General features: G+C 32.3%; 1 protein-coding gene across 2 annotated transcripts in view; it reads right to left on the bottom strand.

Annotated features, from left to right (window-relative positions):
* The window catches only part of LOC106118010 (small G protein signaling modulator 2), a 30,074-nt gene extending 15,892 nt beyond the window's left edge, over window positions 1-14,182 (bottom strand). Inside the window, exons 1-3 of one of the 2 annotated variants that reach the window (XM_013312562.1) lie at window positions 13,986-14,182; window positions 10,797-10,909; window positions 10,331-10,483 (exon numbers count right to left, since the gene is read on the bottom strand). In XM_013312562.1, coding sequence (XP_013168016.1) covers window positions 10,331-10,483; window positions 10,797-10,909; window positions 13,986-14,004 — 285 coding nt within the window. In that variant the 5' untranslated portion in view covers window positions 14,005-14,182. The remainder of the gene's footprint in view (window positions 1-10,330; window positions 10,484-10,796; window positions 10,910-13,985) is intronic. The other variant, XM_013312563.1, reaches the window with a different exon arrangement.
* Window positions 14,183-14,669: the final 487 nt, after the last annotated feature.

The raw sequence follows: 14,669 nt of genomic DNA, 5'->3' as shown, positions 1-14,669 counted from the left end.
CACCCCATATTGTGACGTCACAAAATCAATAGATATTTTGGTATTTAACTAAAAAAATTATTGAATAACATACGTACGACTTAGACAAAACGTCAAGAATAATTTTATACAATATAAGTAATAAATATCATTATCACAAAATAATAATCGTGCCTCGTGAAATCTCATGCGACAAACAAGGGAGACAAATAAAGCTCGCTTGCCCCAATTACAATGGAAGACCCGCGTAAATTACGAATATAATAGAATTGCTATAGTTATACAAGGAGCAGAAAGAATTATATGAAATAGTTGACGCTCGTTGGTCAAATTGGACCATAAATCATCATTTTTATGTAATTTATATTCAACTTTTAATCAAAGTCCAACTGTCAATAATCATTCACCACCGCATCCAAAAATAAAGCGTTTTAGTTCCATTTGTAATTACAATTGGTCCTACATAAATTAGCAAAAAATAAGGGTACCTAAAATACACTGAATAATTTATAAGACTTGCGAAACGAACCCGACTCGTCTATTAATCTTCTTCAATAGATAATGAAAGACCTCAAGAATATTCGAGAAAGTTCTAACTATGGCACTCATTTTAGTCCTCATTCACTTCCCACCCTTTTTCCCATAAAAAAGGATTATGTGCATCCCCTCCTCCGTCGATTAAAGGTAGGCAACGCATCTGCAATTGCAGATATCTATGGGCAACGGTCGCTTCGTTATTTCAGCGATATCAGGTGGCCTCTCGTTTGCCACCTTATAATACATAAAAAAGCTATAGTCCTTGGTTACAATATAGATTTCTCATACTAAATCTACACTAAGGGATCCATTACAGTGTATGTTATATTATTAATTATTATAAGACGTCAGATTAGCGAAAAAGTTTACTGATACATCGGAGTTATTTCGAAATATAATCAAAGTAAAAGCGCTATTCAATCTTTCTAATGGCAGATTGCATCTTCCGAATAAGCGATACAGACTTTATTTCACGGTAAAAGCATTAAGTATAATAGCAATTTATTTCGATGCAATCAATCAATAAACAACAGAGGTAAGTCTTTAAATTGATTAAAATTGATAAGATTTAACCATAAAAAATAAGCCCATAAAGTTAATACAATACCAAAAATATGATCATCATCATCATCATCAGCTCACTATACGTGCCCAGCTAGGGGCTCAGGCCGAAAATATAATACACTAAATTAATCTATCTATCTTCTTCCATATATTTAAAAATCAATTGCTTTTCGTTAGTTTCGCTAAAACTCGATAACGACTGAACGGATTTATCTTATCTTGGTCTTGAAATGTTCGCGGAGGTCTAGGGAAGGTTTTAGAGGTGAGAAAAAATCGAATAATTGTCGGGAAAACCCTAAAAACAGCCCATAAAAACAGCTGAATGGATCTCGCTGAAACTTGGCATAGATGTAGAACATAGTCTGGAAGAACACATAGGCAAATAATTATGTTTTTTTTTATTACGCGCGGACGGAGCCGAGGGCGACAGCTAGTAAGTTATAAAATCTTCCAATTTAAATGCGAACTAAAATACTTACATTATTTTGATTATTTACCCTTTAGGTTTAGCTAGTTTGAGACAAAATACGAGAGATAATTGCGTTACAGGTACGCAACCTTGTAAAGACGTATGTTTGTATCGATTTCATGTAAAAGGCACGCGTGTTTACCGTGAACAGCATACGTAATATCCTTACTTAGGATTTATTTAGTCTGGACATGTAAGACTCTTCTATTTTCTTTTCTAACGTTTAAGCCAGCGCTTAACCACTATTCCACCTGATGTTAATTGTTGATGTCAATGACCTCTATATATAGAGAGGCTATAAGCCATGTTATTTAGTATCTATTTGATTTTCGTTAATTTGAAGATGATGGTTGCAGTTGGTAACAGTGGTGAAGATTCGAATTAATAGTAGGAAATTCCAAGGACGAATATATGTGGAAACAACGCAGGAGCTCTTTTACAAACAGTGACCTATCTGAAAGACCTAGTCGAAAGATTGAAGGGTCTAGTTTACGAAGAATTGCTTTTCATGTTACAAAATTATCTTATAAATAAGTCAAATGTAATTCCAACAGTACAGCCCTCATCAGAAAAACAAACATTGTCGTGACGACAAATTGTTTTGTATTCGTCTCACAGCACCGCGACTAACGAAGCAAAATGTTTGTTTTGCCGAAACGAAAACATAAATTGTAACAAAAACCGATGATAAATGTCAGGTTTTACGCACTCACGAGCATAGCGTAAGCGTAATCGATCGAGTGTGATACTAACGAACGAAGACGTAACTTAATCTAACGGATACTTAATTATACTTCAGACGAGTACTAATATTATAAATGCAAGTGTTTGGATGGGTTGTTTGTTCGAAAGTATTCAAAACGGCTGAACAGATTTCAATAATATTTGCCATACATATAGAACATAGTCTGGAAGAACACATAGGCTACTAATTATGTTTTTTAGCCGACTTCAAAAAGATGGAGGTTATCAATTCGTCTGTATGTTTTTTTTGTGTTACCGAGTAACTCTGGTGTTCTGATTTTAAATTTTTTTTGTGATCGAAAAGTTTTGGTGCAGGTCCCATTTTTTTATGTTAATCTTTAAAGTGACGATGTTTTTAATACCGTGCGGACGGAGTCGTGGGAGGCAGCTAGTTTTAGTATAAATACAGAATTCTAATAAATATTTGCTCATTTATTTGGATAAATAAGAAGCTTTAGCTTTTTCTCAAATGAAGTATCTATTAAAATAGATGAAGATAAATAACCAAGGTATTGTGATTAATTACTTGGCCTGAACCTCATCAGTAGATTATATAGTTAAGTTAAAAGACGAATGTTGGTTTTCTTACTGTGGGTCTCTGAGACCATAATCTCTGTATAAAACATATCTTCATCCCTGTCATTATCTTTGACAATACAGAGATAACAATATGATTTAAACGGAGAATTTGGACTCGGAATTCTAACGCAATTCATTCAGCTACTTAGTTTTCTATTAAAGTTATTTCATTCGATAAAAATATCATGAGAATCTCTAAACAGTACTAAAGCTATTTGTTCATTAATTTTCTTTGTATCTACACATACTTTGTAATAAAAAACTTTTGACTCTCTTCTTTTCTCCTTAACATTAACTTTTCTTTTTAACATCGTAAGAAATATTTTAGTTATGATTAAGTTTAATTTAGTGGATCTGTAAATTTTTATAATTAAATATGTTGTTGGTTTTCATCTTCTAATAAATAAATGAAATAAACACACTAATTTTTCTTTGTTATTTATTCATAGTTTTTTTTATTTATTCTTAAAGTACGCTTTTCGTAAAGCCAATTTTAATATAGCTAGCAATTTTAGCTGTCATTGTTGAAATTTATTAAATTAAAATAATATTTGTTTAATTAACTGAAGTCCTTTGTTACAATACTTATTACGTTTTGCCTAATATCCTTCGTTGCTTGAGCTTGAGTTATTCCATATTTCTATTATATTTTGGGCTCCCAGGGCGTAGGTATGTGGTAATGAGGTCGTTCTGCCTTTGTTTGGGCCCTTAGTTATATGATTTTCACATAAAAGAAACTAGAGTTTGCCTACCAATGTTTATAGTAATACATAAATGTTTGTACAGTACAATTTTAGTCCTAGAAACCTTTATTACATTAGAATAGTAGTTAAAAATATATGTAACTAGCTGTCGACCGCGATTCCGTCCGCGTGAAATGAAAAAAAAAAATTAGTTCCCAGCAATTATTCGAATTTTTGGCGCCGTAAAAACCATCTTTGAACTTCAACGAACATTTAAAAAAAATGGCCAAACTGGTCCAGGCGTTGTTGAGTTATGCGACACACATTTTACGATTCATTTTCATATTATAGATACAACACACAACAATTTTATGAAAATACTGATTGAAATTGGCTTGACATTAGCTGGAAAAATAAGTTATAATCAACCTTTATATGTAATTAAATATAATTATGTGCAAATACAGATATTTAAACAAAATTACACACATAATTCGTCAAAGTAATTTAAAACTAGCTGTCACCTGTGACTTCGTAGACGCGGGATTTAAACTTAACTTAATTCTACACTTAAATCCGTTTAGTAATTCTACTGATACCTTCAAACAAACATTCATGCATCCATCCATATACAAAAAAATAGTAAGATGTAATAGTTTCTCGTGGCAGAAATGAAACGTAACACAATCCATTTGTCAATATGCCGTTGAAGTCTTCATAAATATGGAGCACTAGTACTTTGTACCCATCGTGTTTGATAAAATCAAGGGTAATTTTTCAATGTCACGACCAACCATTTGCTAACAACACGGCAAGGATTTTCTTGATAGCATCTACAAGATGTACAGCTTATTCCCGCCCACTTCGTTGAAATGTCATTTGATGCTCAAAATGCAATCGAAACTTTTCATAACAACATCGTGCTAGACTATAGTTTTTCGTCGAATTCGAATTCGAATATGAATTCGCCAAAATCGTCGACCGCTTCCCAACAAATATTTATGTTGCGGGATCTGACGATATCAAATTTTATACCTACTATACAATTTCAATTTTTTTTTCAAAGACATTGGGATGGACGAAGAAAATCATTTGTAATTCATCATTAGTTTTTGGCGCGATGCTAAGTGGGACGGGAATTAAATTCCTTGACTGTACCAACATATAGAAAGAGAACATAAATCTTGTTGCGGTTTACTTCGGGCTCACGTCACAAGCCGCACGGGGGAAGGGAAATCAATACATTTATACGTCGCCTTGTAACTATTCTGTGTGGCCAACCGAAATAAGTGCACCAAATAACACGGATAATAAAGAAAGATAAGAAACCGCAAAGATGTACAACATATTTTATTAGAAAACTAGCTGTCGCTTGCGACTCCGTCCGCGTGGAAAAAAATAATAATTAGTAGCATATGTCTTCTCCCAGACCATGTTCTAAATGTATGCGAAATTTTAGCTGTTCTGGAGATACAACATCCTCCAAAAATCTATCCATCCATCCATCTAAACATTCGCATTTATATTATTATTAAGTAAGATAGTAAAACTATATTGTATATAAGTTTCACAGATTTTTCTCGATTGCAACAATCATTTGCATTGAAAAGTACTTAGTAAATGAGATGTAATTCAAGGGAAAATTACGGCAATGAGGATGCCATTCTTTTGATGTACATTTATAATATTTAACGATAAGAAATAGATTACGTATATAAACCTCTTTGCACAGGAGAGGATTGGAAAAATAAAAGAAAAAGAATAAAAACATATGAGATGTATTGGATTTCCAATCAATCAAATCTATAAACTAGACCAACTATTTGCGTTACATTTAACAATAATCCTCCCTACTTTAGCCTTATCTTGTTTGTTTCGTTCCTACAAAACTAGAAAATGCATCTGTAAATCTAAGATAGCAGAAATGTGTATGTGTAAGAATTTAAATCAATTTTATTTCCAAATAGAACATAGTTTATTAAATGACTAGAAGGAACAATATAAAATCCATCGTACAAAATATCATCAAAATATTTTCTGAGTGCAAGCAATCCATTTAAATATTACACTAAGAAACAACAGGTTGGTATCAATCTGCATGATTGTTCACTCAGGTATGTAATTTATACGAGAAACTACATGGTTTATATGGGAATAAATTCCTTGCACCTCAAAACGCCCTTGAACGTGTGAATAGATAGTACGATAAACTGTCTATGATTGAACATGTCGTGTCTTATCAAGAATGTTAAGATTCTAAACTAGAAATAATTAAATCTATGAAAATGTTAAATACCTAATGTAACAAAAAAAAAACTTTTAGTGTTCCGTACCTCGAAAGGAAAAAAACGGAACCCTTATAGGATCATTTTGTTGTCCGTCCGTCTGTCTATCAAGTCCCTTTTTAACTTTAAACAGTTTTAACAAAATAACTAATATTTTTTGCATTCTATCGTACAAGAAGTTAAATTTTCTAACCTTCGTTGATCCGTAAGTTTCTGCATCAAGCTAAATTAAATAGTAAATCAGAAGAAAATTATAACCTCAAAGGAGTTTACGAAATATTTTATATTCTAATTTACCTTGTTCATACCAAATTAAAACACTAACTCCTCTCTAATATAGTAAAATGTAGCCAAGATTTAATATATTATCTGTGCTAAGACATAAAACTGCGAAAATATTACGCGGCAGTAACAGTAAAAAAAAATAACAGAATATTTACCTATTCTATTCCGAGGTCGGTAACATCCACTCTAATTTACCAAAGCTATCCAATACACACAGGTGCAGAGACAAACATAAAGCCTTTTAGGGGTTAATGGTGCTTTGTCCCCATTAGAACCTAATGCCCCGTTTTATTTTATCTCGCTTACCAACCCCTTTTTTATTCTGTCTAGTGAGTAACGAGAAAAACACGACTGATTTTCCAATGAAAATAATACAATTACACTTTATATGAAATAAAAAAACTATTATGTCTTTTTATTCGGTTTTAAATCTTATTTTACGATTTTTACTTTAATACATATTGCTTTAAGCAATTTTCATTTTAAAACGTGATTACTTTGAAAATGAAAATTGCTTTATTTTAATTATTTATTATTTGAGACTTAAAAACGGTCCATTTCAGACTAATACAAATGCGAATGTTAAAATGGATGGATTGATGTTTGTTGCAAGGTCTAGGATCTACGAACATAGTCTGGAAGAACTCATAGGTTACTATTTTTTTTTAATTCACGCGGACGGAGATGTGGGCCACAGCAAGTATATCTATGATATCCTTATATGTATTTGTGTACAAATAGAGAATTTACATTATAAACATGAGCTTAGTTTTAGCTGTTCGAATTACATTATAGTTGAGAAAGTGTGCCAGCCAAGAAAACGCAGCGGGCGGTTAATGCATTAACTTTGTTACAAAAACTGTTCACTTACATTGTTACTACAAGCTATACTAGTAATACTTTAAATTATTCTGAACTAAAGAGCGCAGTTGGCGCAGAGTAAGAAAATCAGAGAGCCTGTTGAAAGAAAATAGCAAAAAATCGTTTTGATATTATAAAAGCTTTAAAATAATACGGCCAACTAATTGCTAATTCGTAAGTTTGAACAATCCACGAATAATAAACTTGTAGTGTGTAAATTTAATCCCATCTCAAGAACAGTGTCTTTGATAATATTCTACTAATCGATATTGTTTCTTTAAGAAAACCTTTCCCAATAATCAAATAAACGTTCATTTCCAGAGTCTAAATCGAAATGGGATCCGTGCGGCAAATTTGTTGAGATCACGAACAGCGATTTCATTCATTGAATCCTCTCTCAGAGGAAATTTAATCTGGAGTTCGTTTAAGCCCTTTGTTGTATCTTAATAAAATCTTACTTTATATTAAAATTACATTTATTTGAGATTAAATAGTCAAAGAATTAAATTCCTTTACCACACAAAAATAGCAAAATATCACCATAAGAGTTATAGTTTCAAAAGTGTGTACGTTGCTATGAAATAAATTTGCATTCGTCTTGCATTGTGCGTTAGCGAATTTTATCGAATTGGGCAAGAAGTAAATATTATCTTACAACTCAATAAAAAGAAAATGCAATCGCCTCAATAACAAAACACATACACAGCCTGTATCCGGACACTTCACATAAAAGCTTTTGTACAAGAGCTCGAAGGCACGTGCTTCTTTTAATTAAAAACATTAAAGAAGACTCTTTTAAAATAAACTATGGCCACTATGCACAATAAAAGCATGAAAAGTAAAAAGATATAATTTTCTGGATATAATGACGATTATATTGTTTAATTTTTGTACATAAACTTACTCTAATTATGATATGTAAATAAGAGAGTGAGGACGTTTCTGATTGAAGCGATATTAATTTTAATATTTCTTCTCTTAGACCAGATTAAAGTGAAACAAAAATTCCACTACGCTTTGTAAATCGACTCTTAAAATAAAAGTATAAATTTTACTCTGCAAATTAATGTTACGAAGCAAGACTCTAAATAAAACTTACGAAGTATAAAGCCTATTGCAAAGATCTGATCGAAAAGTTTACCAACGTAATGCCTGTCACAGTCTTAGAGTTATGTCGATAAAACTTTTGCTTGTCGACCAAATTTTGTAGAAGTGGAGTAATTTAAATGAAACTTCCAAAGTACCGGCGCTTGCCAAATCTGACGATATTAAATTTCCAATAACCAATGTCAATACCAAATAAAGTTTTAAATCAAATTTCACGAGAATCGAATATTACTTCATCGACAGAACAGTCGTAATCTAATGTAATCAGACGAACTTTGGCATTACTTTTGCTGAGAATTATTTGAACAAATCTGTATCTCTATTAACACTAAATCCTAACCTATAGACAGAAACGGCTAAATGTAACATCGATTGCAACTATATAATCAGTTACGGCGACTACAGCCGCAAATACTGACTGAATGTTGACTTATAAACAAACAATATTAGTTATACTTGGTTATCACGACTTAGTCCCTTCGTTATTGTTATAATCAAATATAAATGCCTAATTTTGTCTTTCGCAAATTATAAGTATACGTGACTTATTTTTTGCGCCTGTAAACAGAAAATAGCAATCATCTAGTAGAGAAAAATTGCGAAAAATTACTTTAATGTCATTATCGAGTTGATTGGTTAAAAGCATTTTCAACAATAGCGTCCCAGTCCTTTATTGTATAGACACATCAACGTCTAGGTTTACAATAGAAAACAACATATAATGCTCACGTAGACTTCTTAATGGCAGAATGTCAATTTTCTAGCTAGTTTCGTGTAACTTTTTATTAGAAACATACTTATGAGAGCCAAAAAAAACAAAAAAAGTTTATGTAACATGCCATCAAATCAAGAAATTTGGTATGAAAATTACCTCTAACTTTAAAACTTTTGGATTACCTAAATCCAAAAAGAACTATGTCAAAATTAAGATCATTATCAACGCCACCAACATATATAAATAAACTTTAAGCAAAATGATACCGTAATATGTTCAATTAATTTAATTATGCACTTCAGCTACGTAGCAAGGCTTTGGGCACTAGATAAACTCTCTGGAGTCTTGTGTTACGTAACTACAATCTGAACTCGTTAGCGGACCAACTTTATAATCTACTTTACTACATTTAGGTCTTACCTTACTCCAATATTTTATTTAAAATATAAACTATTATTTACTACAAGTTTGCTACACTTATAGCCTTATTAACTAAAAATCCGAATTAGATGAAAATCTGTATACATAATTGGGCAAATATTTCTAATGAAAGATAACTAATAAAAAACGACAGGCGTTTTTGACAATCACTGTTGAGATCACTTCACCGCAATAACATTCTCAGGACAGATCATTTTTATTTGATCGTACCTTAAGTAAAACTCTACGGCATTTCCTTAAATAAATTCCACGAGACATTTACATACAAAAACAAACATTGGAATTTCACTCAGACGTAAAGTAAATTATCTATTCAATAGTAACAGTGTACGAATCAATAAGTGAGATGTGGCCCTGGAAAGTGTCAGATACGATAGATTTGGATTCACTCAAGGAACCCTCCCGATGTTCGACGAATTCCTCGCGGCGGGGCGTAATGGAAGAATTTTTTTTTTACTGATTTAAATTTCTTTATTCGAGACGTTTGAAAAGAGAGGATTCTTTAAGATCGCTCGAGTTTTTCAAGAGCTCTCCGCTATCTCTTGAATAAGTATTGGACTAATCGCTTTAGAGAATTTTCATTATTTACTTAAGTATTTATTGCATTTCGAACCGATTTTAATTTAATAAAACTTGATCATAGGCAGTTCTTAATTACTAAATTGTTTATTAGAGCAGAGATTGTGAACGTTTACGAACAATCGTGCCATATTTCCATTGAATCGTTTAATTAGGTTTATACGTGCCATGAAATTATTCTGACTTCACGCCGTTTTCGAAGTGCATAATCAATTTAGTTATTAATGGCGTGCCCAAAATACCGATAATCTTAATTTATTCCAGAGCCTTAGTTCATATAAGCTTATGAATATTAGTCAAGGACTAGTGACGTGACTTGATAAATCCCTTCCGAAGTAACTATGTTGCTAAGCTAATGAGGATTTAATCCAAGTTTCCCTTAGCGGGTAGTCGCAAGAGTCTAGATGCGCCCCGAAGCGCGACCTTGTGCGAAATGGCTATTTTCCACTCGCACACCCACCTTAAAGTGGCTGCTACGCTCTAAGAGAAAATAGGCACTTACCTTAGCAATCTTATGAAGTAGTGCGGTAGTTGAGCTGGTCTTGAATAGCCCGAGGGCGCGTCTACGAAGCCCCTGTCCGAGGCAGGCCTCCACCGCGCCGCACAGCGCCGTCACACCGCCGCTCTCTTCGTGCACGAACTTTCGTGTCACAGCCTAATAAATGTAAAAGTATTTTAATACTTATGCCAAAAGAATTCTGAACTGTGTTTCTTACATATGTCGTAGATATTACTATTCTAAAGTACTCTTGCGATGGACTTTTTCGCTTAGGATGTCAACTTCCATTTACGACATCTTAGCATTAGGCCATGCGTGAAGAAACAATTGAATAACGCTACTGTGACGTATCTACACATGATACATAAGATTCGTAAGTACTACTTCCACGCGTTATCTAGACGCACGTTTGCAACGCGCTTCGCCAGTGGAAATATATAGCGTCTGCTAAATGAAAATTGGATCTTACCTCTTCCATTAACTGTTTGACTTCCTTTTTGACGGCGGCGATAAGACGCTCCTTCTGCTCCGCGCTGGGGTCCGCGGCCGCGGCGGCTGGCATCTCGTCCGCTTCACTTTCAACTACAACAATATATTTATTTGTAAAAATAAAATAAATGATGAAAATAAATCGAAAATCCAATCCCAACTAAAATTAAAACCAATTTAGATAGAGTATAATAAATATTTAACTAAAATACATATCAAACATTACAATCGCGTAAGTTTTGTCTTCACTCATAAAGGGCCTATTAAGTTCTAACACCGTTAGCCTCATTCTTATGACAGGTTACAGATTAGTTACCCCCAACACGAATATGTCAACAAAACAGGGTGTTATATTTCGAGAACATGTCATAATCTTCGTTTATAAAGATGATACGAGTATTTTCAACTCTAGTATATATTATAAACAGTGGACTTTTTATGTAACCCTTGAGTTTGCCAAATAAAAAATGACCCTTTTTAACTGAATGATAGGTATGTCTTTTGTTAAAAGTTTTTTATGTACATCGACTTTTATACTTAAAATATATGTGCTCTCATATAAATCGGTAAGTGCCAGTTTCAAAAGTACCCTCATTGAAAGGAGAATTGTACTTTCTATTTCTACTTATAATTGGACGATTATCAATTACCCAAAAATGTATATATTTATGTACGTTTTTTGTCACATACTTGAAAACATAATTTTACATAATCACTGCCTTGACTTACATAATCCAATTATTTTGAATAAATCTTCAATGTTTTTTGAATTAAGATGTAAAATCGAATTTCACTTTCACCAAAACACATTCTAATTTCTTGGGAAAGGTAGGGTTGTGATTTCCAAAAGAAATAAACGTTTCTCTTTCGTTTTTTCTTATTTTTTCTGTTACACTTCGATGTTTGATTGAAAGATTTTAGTAATATCTACAATTCACATGATTATCAAAAAATACATAACATTTTTACAAAAAAATACGATATTATTAACTTTAATATCTTTGACAGTTCTGTCTTGACAGCAAATTCATTTTTTTATATTTTCTTGAGGAAATACGTATGTAGATAATATAAAAATAACGAAGATAAATTATTAATTACTAATTGTAGCCCTCGACTTCGTCGCTGCGGAATAAAGAATTTATTCCAGATTATTTTCTACATCTGTGGTTATTTCATCAAGATCCGTTCAGCACTTCTGGAGATACCTTCTAACAAACATCCATCAATCTAAATATTGAATTTATAATATTAGTAACATTTTTAAAGAAGTTTCCACAACCGAAACATATGCCAAAAACAAATTGTCCCTTTCATACTAATTGAAAAAATAGAGACAATAGTACGCTTTGGCTTTGAAAATTCACGGTCAGATCAAGTAACAATCAGGCTTTAACAGCGAGCAGTTTATTCCTGTCAATCAGGGGCGTTTTAGAAAAGTTTTCCATTACGGCACAAGAAAGTAATTCACGTCGCGTACTCCTGAAGAAAGCCGCAAAGTGCTGTTAGAAGACGCGAGAAACGACGCTAATGTAAAATGCCAACTTTTAATGTTCCTTTGTTTTTTCTTTTTCCATAACGCTTATAGCTTTTGAAGAGGCAAGTTGAAAAAGTTTAAAAAAAGTACAAGAAAACTATTATACTTTGTCGTCCGCGTGGAGACTGAATCTTACTTTTTACTAATATAAATGCGAATGTTTAGATGAATGGATTTTTGTTTGAAAGTATCTCCGGAACGGCTGAACGGTCCAGATGCAGATGTTTCAAAGTTAAGTTACATTTAATGAGTACAAAGTCGCGAATATTACAACCATTAACTAAGCATGTTATATTTCTAAAATTTGTATAAAGAAAGACGTGTCAATACTCATGTAACACAACATAAACATCTCTAAATGTGTAAAATTTAATAACACTTCGTAACAAATTCAAGCAGCTCTGAATTGCTAATAATCTCCTTGAATACATAATAAGGAAATTTCATAGCGTCCCAAATTGAGGCTCCTTCGCTGTCATAAAAGTATTTTATGCTCATCTATACAAAATCTTCTTTTCATAACCTATTTTCATGGAATATCCTCGCAAATATTTCTGTATCTCTAATTGGCACCTTTCGATATTCTTTTCGTTTCTCAAATTTTTATATTTCGAGGACACAATTTTATTGTATCGTAACTCGTAATAATTTTTATGATAAGGATGCCGATCTTTTATGACCGAAAAAAACTCCAATTTAGATATTTTCTATATCTATATAGTTTAAATTACATTCAGATATAAATCTTCCAATGAATCATTAGAGGTAAGTTTGTAAGAGTTGGTTCCTTTTATAATTGTTTTTGCAGCGTAATTAGAGCAATAAAAATAAGAAAATTATCTTCTCAGAATGATTTTAAATGAATAATTTGGCAATGGAAATCCACGGTTTTTTTAGATTCCCTCGAAAAAGTGACTTAAATCGAAAAAGTTAGGAAAGATACCAACTTGTATTTATCGAATAAAATGTCATTTTAATCTCTCAATTTTCTTGTATTCTAAATGTCTCAATTTTTTTTTGCAACATTATTATAATATAATAAGGACATCGGATGTAATAAATGTAGAACAAGGATTGAATACGAATCAGTTCCGAGAATTTTATCTGCTTTATAGGATTAACTTCACGGGCAAATAAAAATAAACGCTGCGTTTCGTCGACTAATCTATATTATATGAAAATATAACGGAAAATAATAATATTTTTATGCATTTTTTAAAGATTTCTTGATTATTATGACATGTGTAAATTTATAATATTTTTTGTTATAGCTTTTTTTAATCTACAATCGGGAAAGCTTCAGATATTTTTTTTATCTTTTAGAACAAGTCAATCATTTTATTATTGTTGTATAATTGAAGATAATAAACAAATATTATTTCACAAATTAATACAAGCGTTTCAAGGCCGTAAAAATATTTCCAAACATCATCACATGGCCATTCGCCCACACTTACTGTTATCAACGCGTTAAAACAGTACTTGAACAATTAAATGCCCTACAAAACCGTACATCGCTTTTTATCAGTCTATTAACATAAATACAACATACACTTAAAAGTTAAATTTTGGACACGAAAAAAATTAAAAAATACTAAAATAAATAAACTTAACATCTATTTGGATACGTACCTTTATTTTCTGCAGCCATTATTCTTTTGGCGGCGAAAATTGTCGCATCATTGATTAAAAAAACATTAGCAATGCACCGATAACATCGTCTCGTGTCGTCCGGGGGCGCAACTAGTTGTGTGAAACGTGTTTACAATGTCACTGATGGTTGAAAATGGCTTGTTTGTGGGGAAAAATCGATGTGGCGTCGCGCGCAGAGTGCCGTCCGCTACAACTTCGACAGTGATAAGGCGCCTGCCGATCCGCAATATAACTATCCTGTGTACAATAGCACACCCAAATTGTAATAAACGTTTTTAGATATAACCAGCTTATGCATAGTAAAGCTTACGAAATACATTACACAGTTTATGTTGGATAAAAAGCAAACAATCCAATATTACTTAAATGATCAACGCTGACCTTGAACTTATATTTCCATACCACTGTAGAAGTTTGTAGGTGCGTTGCTATCCCTTACAAGAGTAGATTAGTATGATATTTGATAAACTAAAATATTCCTAAGGCATTATAATTTAAAACACCTCATTAGAAGTTTTCCGTGACGCGTAAGGGTGGGGCGGAAAATTAGCCACGTGTAAGCGCAAAGTAAAAGTTTACTTATAAAGTTTTGATGGACATTTAACTAATTAATCGGTAATTATCTTGTGGAGTATATCTGCCTGTCATTATTAATTATGAAAC

This window comes from Papilio xuthus, unplaced genomic scaffold (genome assembly GCF_000836235.2).
Source record: "Papilio xuthus unplaced genomic scaffold, Pxut_1.1 DF827679.1, whole genome shotgun sequence".
NCBI lineage: Eukaryota > Metazoa > Arthropoda > Insecta > Lepidoptera > Papilionidae > Papilio > Papilio xuthus.
Note: the sequence above shows the minus strand (reverse complement) of the source record. Positions and strands in the feature narration are given on the sequence as shown.